This window comes from Corticium candelabrum, chromosome 16 (assembly GCF_963422355.1).
Source record: "Corticium candelabrum chromosome 16, ooCorCand1.1, whole genome shotgun sequence".
Lineage (NCBI taxonomy): Eukaryota > Metazoa > Porifera > Homoscleromorpha > Homosclerophorida > Plakinidae > Corticium > Corticium candelabrum.
The window spans coordinates 4591065-4603878 of record NC_085100.1 but is presented as its reverse complement, the minus strand read 5'-3'; the positions used below and the strand labels follow the sequence as shown (position 1 = coordinate 4603878).

General features: G+C 41.9%; 3 protein-coding genes across 3 annotated transcripts; 2 read left to right on the top strand and 1 right to left on the bottom strand.

The window, feature by feature from the left end:
• The first annotated feature begins 1922 nt into the window (after nt 1-1922).
• On the top strand, nt 1923-2595 carry LOC134191847 (sentrin-specific protease 8-like). The gene has a single exon (XM_062660471.1). It carries the CDS (start codon nt 1957-1959, stop codon nt 2593-2595), a length of 639 nt encoding a protein of 212 aa, XP_062516455.1. The 5' UTR covers nt 1923-1956.
• A 61-nt stretch (nt 2596-2656) lies between these two features.
• LOC134191842 (uncharacterized) lies at nt 2657-5634 on the bottom strand. The gene is made up of 10 exons (XM_062660467.1): nt 5368-5634; nt 5098-5286; nt 4836-4999; nt 4433-4595; nt 4211-4356; nt 4063-4135; nt 3931-3996; nt 3232-3516; nt 3025-3170; nt 2657-2963 (listed from the first exon to the last, which is right to left on the bottom strand). The coding sequence occupies exons 1-10, from the start codon at nt 5590-5592 to the stop codon at nt 2657-2659; spliced, it is 1764 nt and encodes a 587-aa protein (XP_062516451.1). The 5' UTR covers nt 5593-5634.
• A 55-nt stretch (nt 5635-5689) lies between these two features.
• On the top strand, nt 5690-12735 carry LOC134191845 (probable transcriptional regulatory protein Kole_1935). Its single transcript, XM_062660470.1, has 6 exons — nt 5690-6003; nt 8627-8760; nt 12029-12078; nt 12145-12188; nt 12249-12323; nt 12382-12735. The coding sequence occupies exons 1-6, from the start codon at nt 5704-5706 to the stop codon at nt 12595-12597; spliced, it is 819 nt and encodes a 272-aa protein (XP_062516454.1). The 5' UTR covers nt 5690-5703; the 3' UTR covers nt 12598-12735.
• The last annotated feature ends 79 nt before the right edge of the window (nt 12736-12814 follow it).

Sequence of the window (12814 nt, the reverse complement as noted above, 5' to 3'; positions counted from 1 at the left end):
TTTCTAGCTAGACACCTACAATGTAGAGGCCTTTTCACACTACACTCCAAAGCGCACTATGCGCATCAACGTTTTTATACCCAATGCACATTGGTTGTCAGATCGAATTCGCTTTATCACATACGGAGGTGGTTTGAAGTGGATTCAATGCATTGACCGCTGCACGCGGACACCACGCCTACCCACGCAGCTCTTGTCTTCATAGATCTACGTTCCTTCTCTATTCTGTGCCTAGTGCGTGTACTGTAACCAAGGACAGAGAACTATCGTCGTGAAGAGACTGGCAGCTATGACCGCAAGTTCTAGGCATGTTACTTTATCTAGCTAGCTAGAGGTAATTACGGATTGATCATACTGTAGTGCAGAACGTGTAAATAGTTGACTGTCTCTAGGTGGCATTCGGCTTCTAAAGGTGTTTCCTGGTTGTCAAGTACACACAATCCAAGTCGAAATGGCTTCAACCAATCACTAATCCAATCAACGGGATTTTTGGAAACGGGACATTTCGTTACATTTTCATTTTCTTTGTATTCAACGGGATACTAGCTATTTAACAATCAGAACGGGATTAACCGGGATAGAACTCTGAACGAAATCCTTCATGATAATTCCGTCAGGCTGATAATTCTTCAGAGATACACTTCATGATGAGAACGGGGTACTCATGCAGCAACATATAACTTTGCATACATTGAGAGACTCGATTCTCGCTAATTTCTCACAACGGGATTTAATTGAACGGGATCTAACTCTAAATGAGAATTCTGTCTGGCTGCTAATTTTTGAGAACAGAGTAAAATGCATGTGAACTCATACAACAACAGAAATTTGCATGCAACGTTAAATTAATTAACTTTATGAGAATTCTGTCAGGAGCTGCTAATTCTGTGAATTGACGCCACAATGGATTACTTAGAATTAATGGTTCCTTTTAGACTTCAAGAGACGACGTACGTTTACTACGTGTAAGTGTATTTCGAGGAGTGCTTCATTTCTTTCTTGCAAGTTTTCTAGATTAGAACTCTAGTGACGTCAACTTGAATCAGCTGTCACTAATGGAATTGTACATGGAATGGAATTGTACATGTCACACTCGCTGCTAATTACTTAGAACATCTAACTGTAGCTAAAATTTTAGACACGCTAAAAAATTGAATGCACCCAGTATATATTTGTTTGTAGCACCCTAGCTTCGTCTGCGCCAATCAGTGTCCAGTATTCGCTTACAATAAGTGACCTAGCCCACTTCCGCTACATATTGACCGGTCAATAAATCGGGCTGTATAACTGCCGGGGGCTACTGGTTTATCAAGATGTGAATTGTTTGTGCAAGGATATCAACGCCTCAGCTGGGTGCTACAAGCCGGCTAGAGACCGCGATATACTCGATAGCCATATAGGACCAAGCCCCTTTCTGTTTCGCTACGCTCGGCGTTTCCCTGGTGTGAAATGGGTCAATGCGCATTGAAATCGAAATTCCGTAGGCATGCAATTCATCTTCTACATAGCCATGTAGGCGGGAAAAGTCTGGCTAAAATTATTGACGCTGACGCTAGCGTCGACGTTGACGTCGCGTTGGACGTTGACGTTGCCTTGTTTGGTATTTGCGCGACGCGACGCACTGACAGATTGTCCGAAGCTCGAGTCCAGCGCGCTCAACATGATCGAATACGTGACTCTTCTGTTGCTTCTTCTAGTGCGTCGTAGAAGAAAGAGAGTCTAGATGGAATGAAAGTGGATCAGAAGAATATCAGCGTCACCGGCAGCAACAACGTGAATATCACATGATCATGATCAACGTTCTAGATTGTAGATTGACGTCGACGTCGATGTCAGCGTCGCGTTGAACGTCAGCGTCAATTGTGACTAGCGTTAGCGCACGCTAATTTAATTGCGCATGCTTATTTCTAGGCCTTGTCGGCTGTTGTCAGTACTTCTGTTTCTCATCTAATCATCATGTCTGACGATGCTCTGGTTCTTAGCTATTACGACAGTGTTCTACGCCAATCAGATGTCTTGCTACTGGAACCACCTCACTGGATCAATGACCGCTTGATTGGGTTTGTGTTTGAGTACGAGAGTAGACGATACGATTATGCCGCATTCGTAGCTGCCGATGTGGCTCAATTTATCAAACTCAGTTCCCCAAATGACGTCACTGAGTTTATGGCTCCACTCGAGTTGAGTTCAAAAGAAGTCGTGTTGATACCTGTGAATGACAACGATGATGCTGAAAGAAGTGGTGGAGTTCACTGGAGTTTGCTGTCTTTCATTAGAAAGACCAACTCATTTTGTCACTATGATTCACTTTTGAAACTTAATACAGAACAAGCTCAACGAATTGCAGACAAACTTAGGTTTTGTTTGTTGCCAGATAAGCCCCCCTCGTTTCAGGATGTCGACTGTCCTCAGCAAACGAATAGTTATGATTGTGGAATGTATACTATTTGTTTCGTATATTATGTTCTACATCATGTACTAGAGGGTAACGAAAAGAGCCTGAAAGAGGTTGTGAGACCTGAGACAGTCGCACTGAAAAGAAAGGAGTTAAAGGAACTAATTTCGGAAATATCTTTACAATATTGTAAACAGTAGTACTAACAAAAAATGAAAACACTGAAATTTAATGTGGTTCAAAATTTTAATTTCTATTTGTTTAGAATTTTGTGCTAAAATTTGACATTGTGAGTTGTGACATGAATGACATTGAATCGAATGGCAGTCCTGATGTTTTTCTTTGTAGTTGTTTGTGTTTGTCTTTGCTTTGGAAGTATCTTGGGAACTCTATCGGTTTAGTTGCCGTTTGAAGCATGGAGACTAGTGTTGCTTCTGCAGCCTTCTGTGTTCTCCAAACTCCTCTTTCTATCTGAGATGAGATGTTGTCACTGATTGCTCTTTGTCGAAATGTTCGCCATTTGTTGTATTTGCTACATTCATCATACAATTCTCCATCTGTACAGAAGCTGCACAACACAAAACTCGTGTATTGGAGAAACAGTACTGTTTACTGTTGTGTTTGCTCACTTCACAATGCAGTTGCGTGCAGTTTCGCATGCTTCGTCAGTTGCTCGATTCATGAATTCTGATTTTGGCACACGGAGAGCTTGCACACCTTCACTGACAAGGCAAAGGGTGGGTGGAGGACCTTTACTGTCCAGCCATGATAAGTCCTGTAATAAAATCACTAACTATGCAACTGGTTTACTGTAGACAGAGACGTGCAGCACTAACAAAGACAGTTTTAGCTGTGATGTTTCCAACATGAATATATACTTCCTTCTCATCTTCTTCCTCGGTTAGATTTAATGGTAGAGACTTTCTTTTTTGTTGACCATCAGAGGGGCTCTGTTGTTTTCTATGTTGTGCAGCTTGGTGCTTTGCAGACACTGGTTTAGGGCACATTGGAGGCAAAAGATGAGTTTTTATCCATGTGTTGACAGCAGCCTCTTCCCTTTCTTTCTCTACTTTAGCTCTGAGCTTTTGTATGTTGACTTTCCTCAACACTTTGCATCTGCCCTGTAATGAACATTTAAAATGACATTCATTATATAACATTCTGCAAGGTAGACTCGTACCCAGTCCTCTCCTCGCGAGAGTGTAATGCCACCACGTGGTCGAGCACGTGAATATACAAGCGCGAGGAGAAGACTGGGTAGGAGTCTATCTGCAAGATATTGCATTGCTGTGCAACGTGGCTGCTACTGTGTGTGAATTTGAGTGTGCTTGAGTGTCTTCATGTGTGTGTGTGTGTGTGTGTGTGTGTGTGTGTGTGTGTGTGTGTGTGTGTGTGTGTGTGTGTGTGTGTGTGTGTGTGTGTGTGTGTGTGTGTGTGTGTGTGTGTGTGTGTGTGTGTGTGTGTGTGTGTGTGTGTGTGTGTGTGTGTGTGTGTGTTTAATGGTAGATAACCTCACATGCTTCAACTAAACTTACCTCCATCAGTATATACAAGTAGTGACTGTTTGAACCATTTTGGTCTATCACTTTCCCAATCTGATACTATAGCAAATATGCATGCAGCTGTGTTAGTTAGTCCTTCATTCTAGGTTTGAGCTCTTAGTTTACATCAATCACTTGTGACTTAAACAGCAATTCTTGTAACTCATCTTCCTTCCAGCCACTAAACAACTGCACTTCTCTGTTAACACAAACGAATTATTTACTAAGAGACATTTGGCTGCATGTATTATGAATTTGTTAATTAACTGCATGCCTTGCAAACTTTTCTTTAAGCATCATGTCTGATTGAAATCCTGACGGGTATCTTGAGAAGCTCCTTTTGTCAATAGAGAGGAGTTCCACTGGCTCTCTAGTCACCACAGATGCAGTTCGGCGACAGTCATGAATTAGAGCAATTTCCTAGTTTATGTTTATGTACAAAAGATTGTTCAACCATCCCGTATACTAACACGTTAGGACGACAAAAATGTCTTACTCCAAAGCAGTTTCCTTTTTGGAGAAGAGTAGCAGTGGCAAGGTGACGTTGCCCAGTAATTCGGTCGTATTCATAACGGTTGACAAACAATGATCCAGAATAGACAATATAGAAAGCATTGCCAATGTGTCCTTCTTTCAGAACAATTCTGTTTGGTCCGTACCTATAACCACCATGATAGCTCACTTTCAGTAGCTAAGAACAACTGTCCGAACGTGTGTGCGTGCGTGCGTGCGTGCGTGCGTGCGTGTGTGTGTGTGTGTGTGTGTGTGTGTGTGTGTGTGTGTGTGTCTGTGTGTCTGTGTGTGCGTGCGTGTGTGTGTGTGTGTGTGTGTGTGTGTGTGTGTGTGTGTGTGTGTGTGTGTGTGTGTGTGTGTGTGTGTGTGTGTGTTTTGCAAGATACCTTTCATACTGCACGACTTGACTTGTTTCTTGCTGTAACCCACTTGAAAGACATCTATAACCATCTATTGTTCTCAGCAAACCTTGAAGACGTCTAAGTTCTCTTGGGTTCCGATCCAATGGCGGTTTGTTAAGAAGATCTACTGCCCAAGGAGGCATCGAATCCTACAAATATAGACGTTATTTTATACTTGATTGTGTTACGTGCGCTTAACTTACAATAGTACGTACTGCAAATAAATTAAGTTACTAAACTAAATTACTCCAAAATTTCTTCTGTATCTGTCCTTGTTGAAACCGAATCTGTTGCTCTCTTCAGCACCTTTGCCAGCAAAATATAGCAATTCATCAATAGAGGCAGGAGTCATGTCTCGACATGCTTTTGCAATAGAGAGACAGAATCTGCACAAGTGGAGAATCACTCTAGCTACTCTCCTGAACCTCAAAAATGGCTACAGACATGGACAAATTTGTTAGATCATACACGTTTTAGTGTCAGCAGCTAATCTAGCTACAGTAACGTGAATAATTACGGAAAGCTTCGGCGGTTTTTGTTCCTCTTTCTGCCTATCTCCTTCCGCGGGAAGAGAGAGCAACTGCATGCTCCGCCTTCTGCGTGCTAGATAGCCAACTGGCATGTTGATTAGGCGCCATTGATCCACTTCACTAGGCCTGTCTCGTTGTCGTCGTGACCTCGATACTGCATTGACAGCTGCCAAAGAGAACTTATCACGGGCACTCTTTTTTCTACTGGTCATGTTCACGACATAGCGTAGTTACTTGCAAAACACTAACACGCCCCGTCACGTGCAGCATCACGTGAAATTTTGCTCACATCCGGGCTATTTAGCTTATTCTAATTTCTAGAGATGGATTTATTTCGCCGAAGTTGTTGCATTTTTCGTCCTCTAGCATGTCGTCGGTGGCCTGATTTGACATTTTATCGGTTCTCGGGTCATAACAAATGGTCAAAGATCAAACAACGCAAAGAAAGTGCAGATATCCGGAGATCCAAAGTTATTGCAAAATTGGTTCGGGAAATTCGAGCTGCAGTGAGAGAAGGTGGTGCAGACGTCAATCACAATCTTCAACTCGCCAGCTTAGTGTCTAGAGCTCAGGAAATGGATATTCCTAAAGCAACAATACAGACAGCTATCGGCAACGCTGCTGTTAGATATTACACACACACACACACACACACACACACACACGCGCGCGCGCGCGCGCGCATTGATTAATCATTTCTCTCAAACTAAGTATGACTTAGATTTTATATTTTATCCTAAATTTAGAATTTGGTCACATTTATTATGACGTTCCACTTTTGGATGTTGAATGATGGCTGTTTAATTAATTTGCTGGCCTTTTTATCGGATTTTTTAGATGTTTACTTTTCATTTTTTATTTTTTATTTTTCGTTTTATTTTATTTATTTTATTTTAACTTTAACTTATGTTTAATTTTGTTTTGTCTATAATTGCCTTTCTAAAGTTTCATATTGGGCAATTAATTGCTAGTAGCGTTAACTTTCCAGTTATCTATACAACTTTAGAAGTTAGATTTAATCGTTGCTGGTGTTTAACAAGCTAACAGCAATGGCATTTGCCACACTACAGTCGAGAATGGGGTGTTTGTGGGGCTCTTGCATTTGAATAGTTTATTTAGTCTACAGTTCTTCGTGGACTTTGAATGACTATTGGCCACATGCCCCCAGTGCCCACACAGTTCCTACGCCTGGAGAGTACAATTGCTGTGTATACATGAACCTTTATTGTCTCGGTATTGCAAGTCTTTCAAAAATGTACAGATTTCTCTATCAGCTAAAGGCAGACATTAACGATTCGTTATTTAATTTACAATTTGATAGTGGCAGAGGTAGATAGAAGAGATTAAGGTATGATGAGAAGTATTGCCTATTTTAAAGTGGCATTGACATGCATGAAGAAATGGGGACACGTTGTGCCATCAGTGGGCTAGACCATAACGTTTGTTTTCTTGGTTGTTATATTGCAATGAGATGAACTTTCGAGTGTGTTTGTGTGAATTTGGATCATGTCATAGTAATTGCACAATTCATAATTTTTGTACTTTGTTGGATTATCTCTACTTTTATTGGCATTGAATAGTCAATAATCATGATGACAGCATTCACAGCTACAGTCAATGGACTGTGTTTCTTGTTGATTTTACCTTAATTAATGAATGCACTTCTACAATAAATGTATATTTCTTTTCACTTATTATTCCAAACAAGTATTTTTCAGGTTTGTTCTAAGTGTCTCTCATTTAGTCTCGCAAGAGATTTAATTCCAGTCGTCATAGAATTCTCTTTCCTGTGTCGTTGGTTTGGCGCTGATGACACAGTGACACACACACACACACACACACACACACACACACACACACACACACACACACACACACACACACACACACACACACACACACACCACACACACACACATACACACACACTTCTTCACTTCACGCTGCGTTCATTCCAATGAGAAACGATGCAGGCCAAGGTCACTATAGGCTATATCGGAGGAGTGGATGTTCTCTGACAGCAGAAACGCTCGTGGTTGTGGAGGCCTTGTTGGCGGAATGTTTGGTGACAATACTGACATTGACTAGTCAGGGACTGACCATGTTTCTGTCTCTGGTGGTTTACAAGGCCGGCATGATTTACAGCAGTAAATCCACAACCATCAAAGCTGCAGTGTAAAGCAAACTCTGATGTCGTTTGCCTTGCTTTGCGGCGACGTTTCTGCTTATCCTTGCAGTATTTTTCTTGTTCTTCCTTCTTGAAATTTACTTTCTGTGTGGCAGCTCAGATCTGATTCCTCCACTCATTCCTATCTTCTGCTAGTATCCTCCAAACCCCATCAAGATTGCAATTCCTTAAATCTCTCAGTACCAAATTGTTCCATCTCATTGTCTGGCCTCCGACTGAACGTCTACCTTGGGGTGATGCACACACCAAAAGCTTCCTTGGTAGACGACACTCATCCATGCGCAAGATGTGACCCAATAACCGAAGACGTCTCTGTGTCAGGATGGTGGAGATTCTTTGTAGGTTGGCTATCTTTCTGATGGATGTGTCTCTCTTCCCGTTCCATAGGGACACTCCAAGGATGGAGCGGAGGCTTCTTATCACACACACACACACACACACACACACACACACACACACACACACACCACACACACACCACACACACCACACACACACACACACACACACACACCACACACACCACACACACACACACACACACACACACACACCACACACACACCACACGCACGCGCGAACACACCACACACACACACACACCACACACACACACACACACACACACACACACACACACACACCACACACACACATACACACACACACACACACACCACACACACACACACACCACACACACACACACACACACACACACACACACACACACACACACACACACACACACACATACACACACCACACACACACACACACACACCACACACACACACACACACCACACCACACCACACCACACTAGATACATACATATATGCATACATACAAACACACAGTATCAGGAATTTCCTCCTGCCAATGTTGTACAAGGTTCTGCACATTACATACATACAATACATACAATACATACATACATACATGTATCTACTAGTATGATAGTGTGGTTATTATGTTCACTTGCTGAATGAGTGTAGTAGTAGTTGTTGTTGTTGCTCCCGTTGCATGCTGGACTGAAGTTCTAATTCTTGTTTTAGGGTGGTCGGGGTGAAGGGGAGAAGATGATGGTTGAAGCTCGTGGCCAGACAGGATATGCTTTGTTGATTGAAACTGTAACTGACAACAAGCAAAGAACTAGATACGAAATCCAACGTATTCTAGTCAAGAATGGGTAAGCAGATGTTTGTACACAAGTAAAAAGATTGTAAATGTAAAGTTGGTTTGTTGCTGATAATGGTAGATAGCTGTTGGCATTAATTAAGTACAACGACTGTCTCTGTTCTTCAAAGTAGAAGTAGGAGGCACATACAGTATTGCCAATTTTCTGTCGCATTTCAGCAAAACTAGGCAGATTGAATAGCCATATTTTGAGTTAAATTAACTCTATTTCATGTACAGTCGATGTACAGTTGATCTGCACAGTAACACTGCTCAGCCACCTTATGCCTGAATGTAACCTAGATACGAGGCAATGATGGTCAACTAGAAGGGAGATGTATAATCCATGTCATGTCCTTCTGCTATAACTGGTACTTTGAAATATTTGGTACAGTACTGGGACGTTTGTGTGCTGTGCAAGAGTAGCCTTCATTGTCATCTGTCAACTAAAACCTACAGTTTACACTCCATGTACTGTCAAGCAGGAATGTTGGTGGTCTCTTGTAGTCTGCAATCGAAATATCAAATATTTCACATACACATGGTGTCCATGCTCAGCGGGTTTGCATGTGTAGTGATGATCATTTCTGCCTATGCCAACAGCAGCAACTGACAAACAATGGATAATTGTGATAATAACAGTCTAGGTAGGTTAGAGCAGCTGGTGTATTTTGCTCCATTCTTGTATTTGTACTAACAGCTTCTAGGTTTCATTCTGTGCTGTGTCCCTTGAGTTTGTTACTGTGGGCGGGTTCCTCAACACTCCCATGTCAAATGTCAAAAATGTACACAAATAAATGCCACATTTCATTTAGTGTACTTGCACAAACAAGAAATACTGATGTAAGTACCCAGTCTTGGCGATCACTGATGATATGCTGTAATTGTATGCAGTCATGTTTACATGTTAATACTCGTGTACGAATTATATAGGCAAACTACTTGAGGACAAATTTTTCTGGATACTGTTAAGACTTCCCACTTAGCTGTCTTGTGGTGTACTGCCTCAACGTGCTGGATGCATACTAATTAATAAATGTCACATCTTGAAGTACTAACAAAAAATAAACAAATGCTGTAGAGGGTATTCAAAGAAATATGGTATATGATGATGGTACATGATCCGTTGTTACTCTCAATAACATAGGACAGTATGTCTTGTTGTACTAAATACAGTACATCTCTGTTCTTATTCCTAGAGTGCACCTACACACACACACACACACACACACACACACACACACACACACACACACACGCACATACATGCATACACACATCCATCCATCCATTTTATTGCTTGTGCTCCATTATCACCATGAGGGTACAGGAGATGCAGGCCAAGAAACGTCAAATCTACACTGCTTGAGGTCTGTCTCGACAAAAACACTGGTGATTATAAAGACTTTGTTGTTTGAAAGTCTGATGACAAAACTGACATGGAATCCTTGAAGCGGTAGAATGACAACTTTGGTGACTAATCAAACTTGCCTTGTTATATGCCTGAAATGAGCAGCCAGGGTGGGTACAGTGCAGAAGACTTGGTTGTTGACACCGTCGATTTCTGTCATCTTTAAGGCTCTTGTCTTTGTCTTTTGCTTCCTTGTTGAAATCCTCTGCGCTATGTTTGATGACGGAGTGCCAAGAGTTGCGCTCTTTCTCCCTCCAGAATTCTAACAAGATACACTGTTTGAGGTCACCAGACACAACATCAAAGAAGCTGCTCATTGGACATCCTTACGAGATGTCCAAGAAAACGAAGGCGACGTTATAGGAGAATCAATGAGATCCTTTGCTGTTTGGCCATCTTGCGTATCATAGTGTGACGCTTCTGCTTCCTGTCTGAGATCCCCAATATAATTTAAAGGCAACAATCATGAGGCTCAAAGAGGACAGTGCACTCAAGACCATACAGCAAGGTTGGAAAGATCACACTGTTCAAAAGACGAACCTTGGTGCTGGTCTTGCTCTTACGTTGTCCCACAAGGTCCGAGAGAGTGACTGGAAGGCATGGGAGACTTTACGGATTCTGGAATTAAGCATACCTGGTAAGGTGTTTGCCAAAGCTATCCTAAATCGGCTCAAGCCCAGAGCAGAACAACTTCTCTGTGAACGCCAGTGTGGGACCAACTTTTTCTCTTTGACTATTGATGGAGAGAGCACAAAAATATCACCATCTCATCTATGCTTGTTTTATTGATCTAACAAAGGCATATGATTCGTTCAACTGCAGTGCTCTTTGGCACATCTTTCCTCATTCATATCGCTTGCCTTCCAAGTTGCTGGCCATTATTCGTGCCCTACACGAGAATTCCAGTGCTGCAGTAAAGGCCTATGAGAAGGTATTAGACCAGTTTCCTGTCACCAACGTGTCCGGCAAGACTGTGTGTTGGCAGCTCCTTTAGTCAATCTAAGTCGTCTACCTTCGTGATGCTTATCTTGTCAGGAACAGGAAATCCTTGAGGTTCGAATCTTTGGTTACTGATCTGGAGTATGCCGACGATATGGCTCTTCTCTCTTGACATTTGGTTTGACCTCACCACAATGCTGGATTCTCTATCAAACTGCTGTAAGAAACTGGGTCTCGCTATTAGCAGCAAAAGGACGAAAACCTTAGCAGTTCTACCATTTGAATGCTCACACATTCAAACTCCTGTACTCATCCACCTTGTACCAGGAGACGAGCCTATTGAAGTGGTCTCTCATTTCCAGTATTTGGGCAGCATTGTTCAAAATGATTGTGGATTGGACACAGATTAAGGGGTGGTGAAACGCCAGATTAACAATCAATGCTGTCTCCATTGATGATATTCCCATTGTGTCTCCCTTGGCTACCTTTTCGGATACACCTCCATCAAACGACAACTTGTCTATTCCTCTTTCTGAAGAGGAGATCACATGAGCCATCTCCCAGTTAAGATCTGGAAAAGTGTTTGCCCCAGTCCTTGACATGGCATGGACAAATCCACGAGACTGAGAAGAAATTGAGAACTCTACGAGATGTAGACTTAACCTTCTTGGTTTGAAAGCTGAGTTATTCTGAACATCCACATGGGATGTGCATAGCGCATGTTGGGGCACTACTCCAACTGTGCCACGTCGTGCTCTTTGCAAGGCCATAGCCCAGGAACCGAGGATCACTGCTAGGAGGCTGCACAACACACACACACACACACACACACACACACACACACACACACACACACACACACACACACACACACACACACACACACACACACACACACAACCATGTTTACAATTTGCTGATGTAATTGTAGAGGAACTGTTCGTGAACAAGGCTCATCCTTGTACTCATTTGCTCCCAAAGGTTATGGTTTTAATTCTTGGATTACGCTCACAATCTAAACTTGCTGTTGTTTACTGAACTGTGCAGGAGTGATCACCATTAATGGAAATGACATTGGACAGAACACAGAGGTTTGGTGATTGTGTCATTGTGGCCTGTTGTATATTACTATAGCAGTGGCATACTTTCAGCCATTTGAAGTTGGGATAGAGGTTGGTGCTGAAGATGTGAGTGTAGAAGTCACAGAAAAAGAAAACATAGTCCAGGTAACCATATGTTTACCTGCTTGTGTTACCCGAGTTCTTGTTTACTTCTCTATCATAGTTCCTTTGTGAAGCTAATCAGTTGAAAAAGATGAAGGAAAATATAGAAAGTACAGGACTACAGACAAAGTCTGTAGCACTGGTTTATGTCCCACAAAACACTGTGGACTTATCTAGTACAGAAACGGAGAAAGCAGTTAAACTGATTGATGCATTGGACGATCATAATGATGTTGTTAATATTTTTGACAATATTGCAAAAGGTAATAACTCTTGAATCCTTCAATTAATAGAGGCAACAAATTATTAAAGCGATGAGCGCATGCTCAGTGATTTAGAATATCATATAGTGTGGATGATAGTTTACGTTGTGGGATTTCTAGACGATCAACAAAGTTTGGTTGAAATTTGATGGTCTAAGTCACCAACAGATAGTACACTCATCCACAAATATGAAATTAATCCAGGAAAGCATGTTCAGTATATGTAATGCA

Excerpts from the sequence above, each read along its gene's own strand:
- LOC134191847 (XM_062660471.1), top strand. The coding sequence starts at position 1,957 with ATGTCTGACGATGCTCTGGTTCTTAGCTATTACGACAGTGTTCTACGC.
- LOC134191842 (XM_062660467.1), bottom strand. The coding sequence starts at position 5,592 with ATGACCAGTAGAAAAAAGAGTGCCCGTGATAAGTTCTCTTTGGCAGCT. Across the intron at positions 5,000-5,097 it reads GATACAGAAGAAATTTTGGA|GATTCGATGCCTCCTTGGGC; the intron begins GTAATTTAGTTT and ends CTATATTTGTAG. Across the intron at positions 4,596-4,835 it reads CAAGTCGTGCAGTATGAAAG|GTACGGACCAAACAGAATTG; the intron begins GTATCTTGCAAA and ends TGGTGGTTATAG.
- LOC134191845 (XM_062660470.1), top strand. The coding sequence starts at position 5,704 with ATGGATTTATTTCGCCGAAGTTGTTGCATTTTTCGTCCTCTAGCATGT. Across the intron at positions 6,004-8,626 it reads CAGCTATCGGCAACGCTGCT|GGTGGTCGGGGTGAAGGGGA; the intron begins GTTAGATATTAC and ends TTCTTGTTTTAG. Across the intron at positions 12,079-12,144 it reads GTACTCATTTGCTCCCAAAG|GAGTGATCACCATTAATGGA; the intron begins GTTATGGTTTTA and ends TGAACTGTGCAG.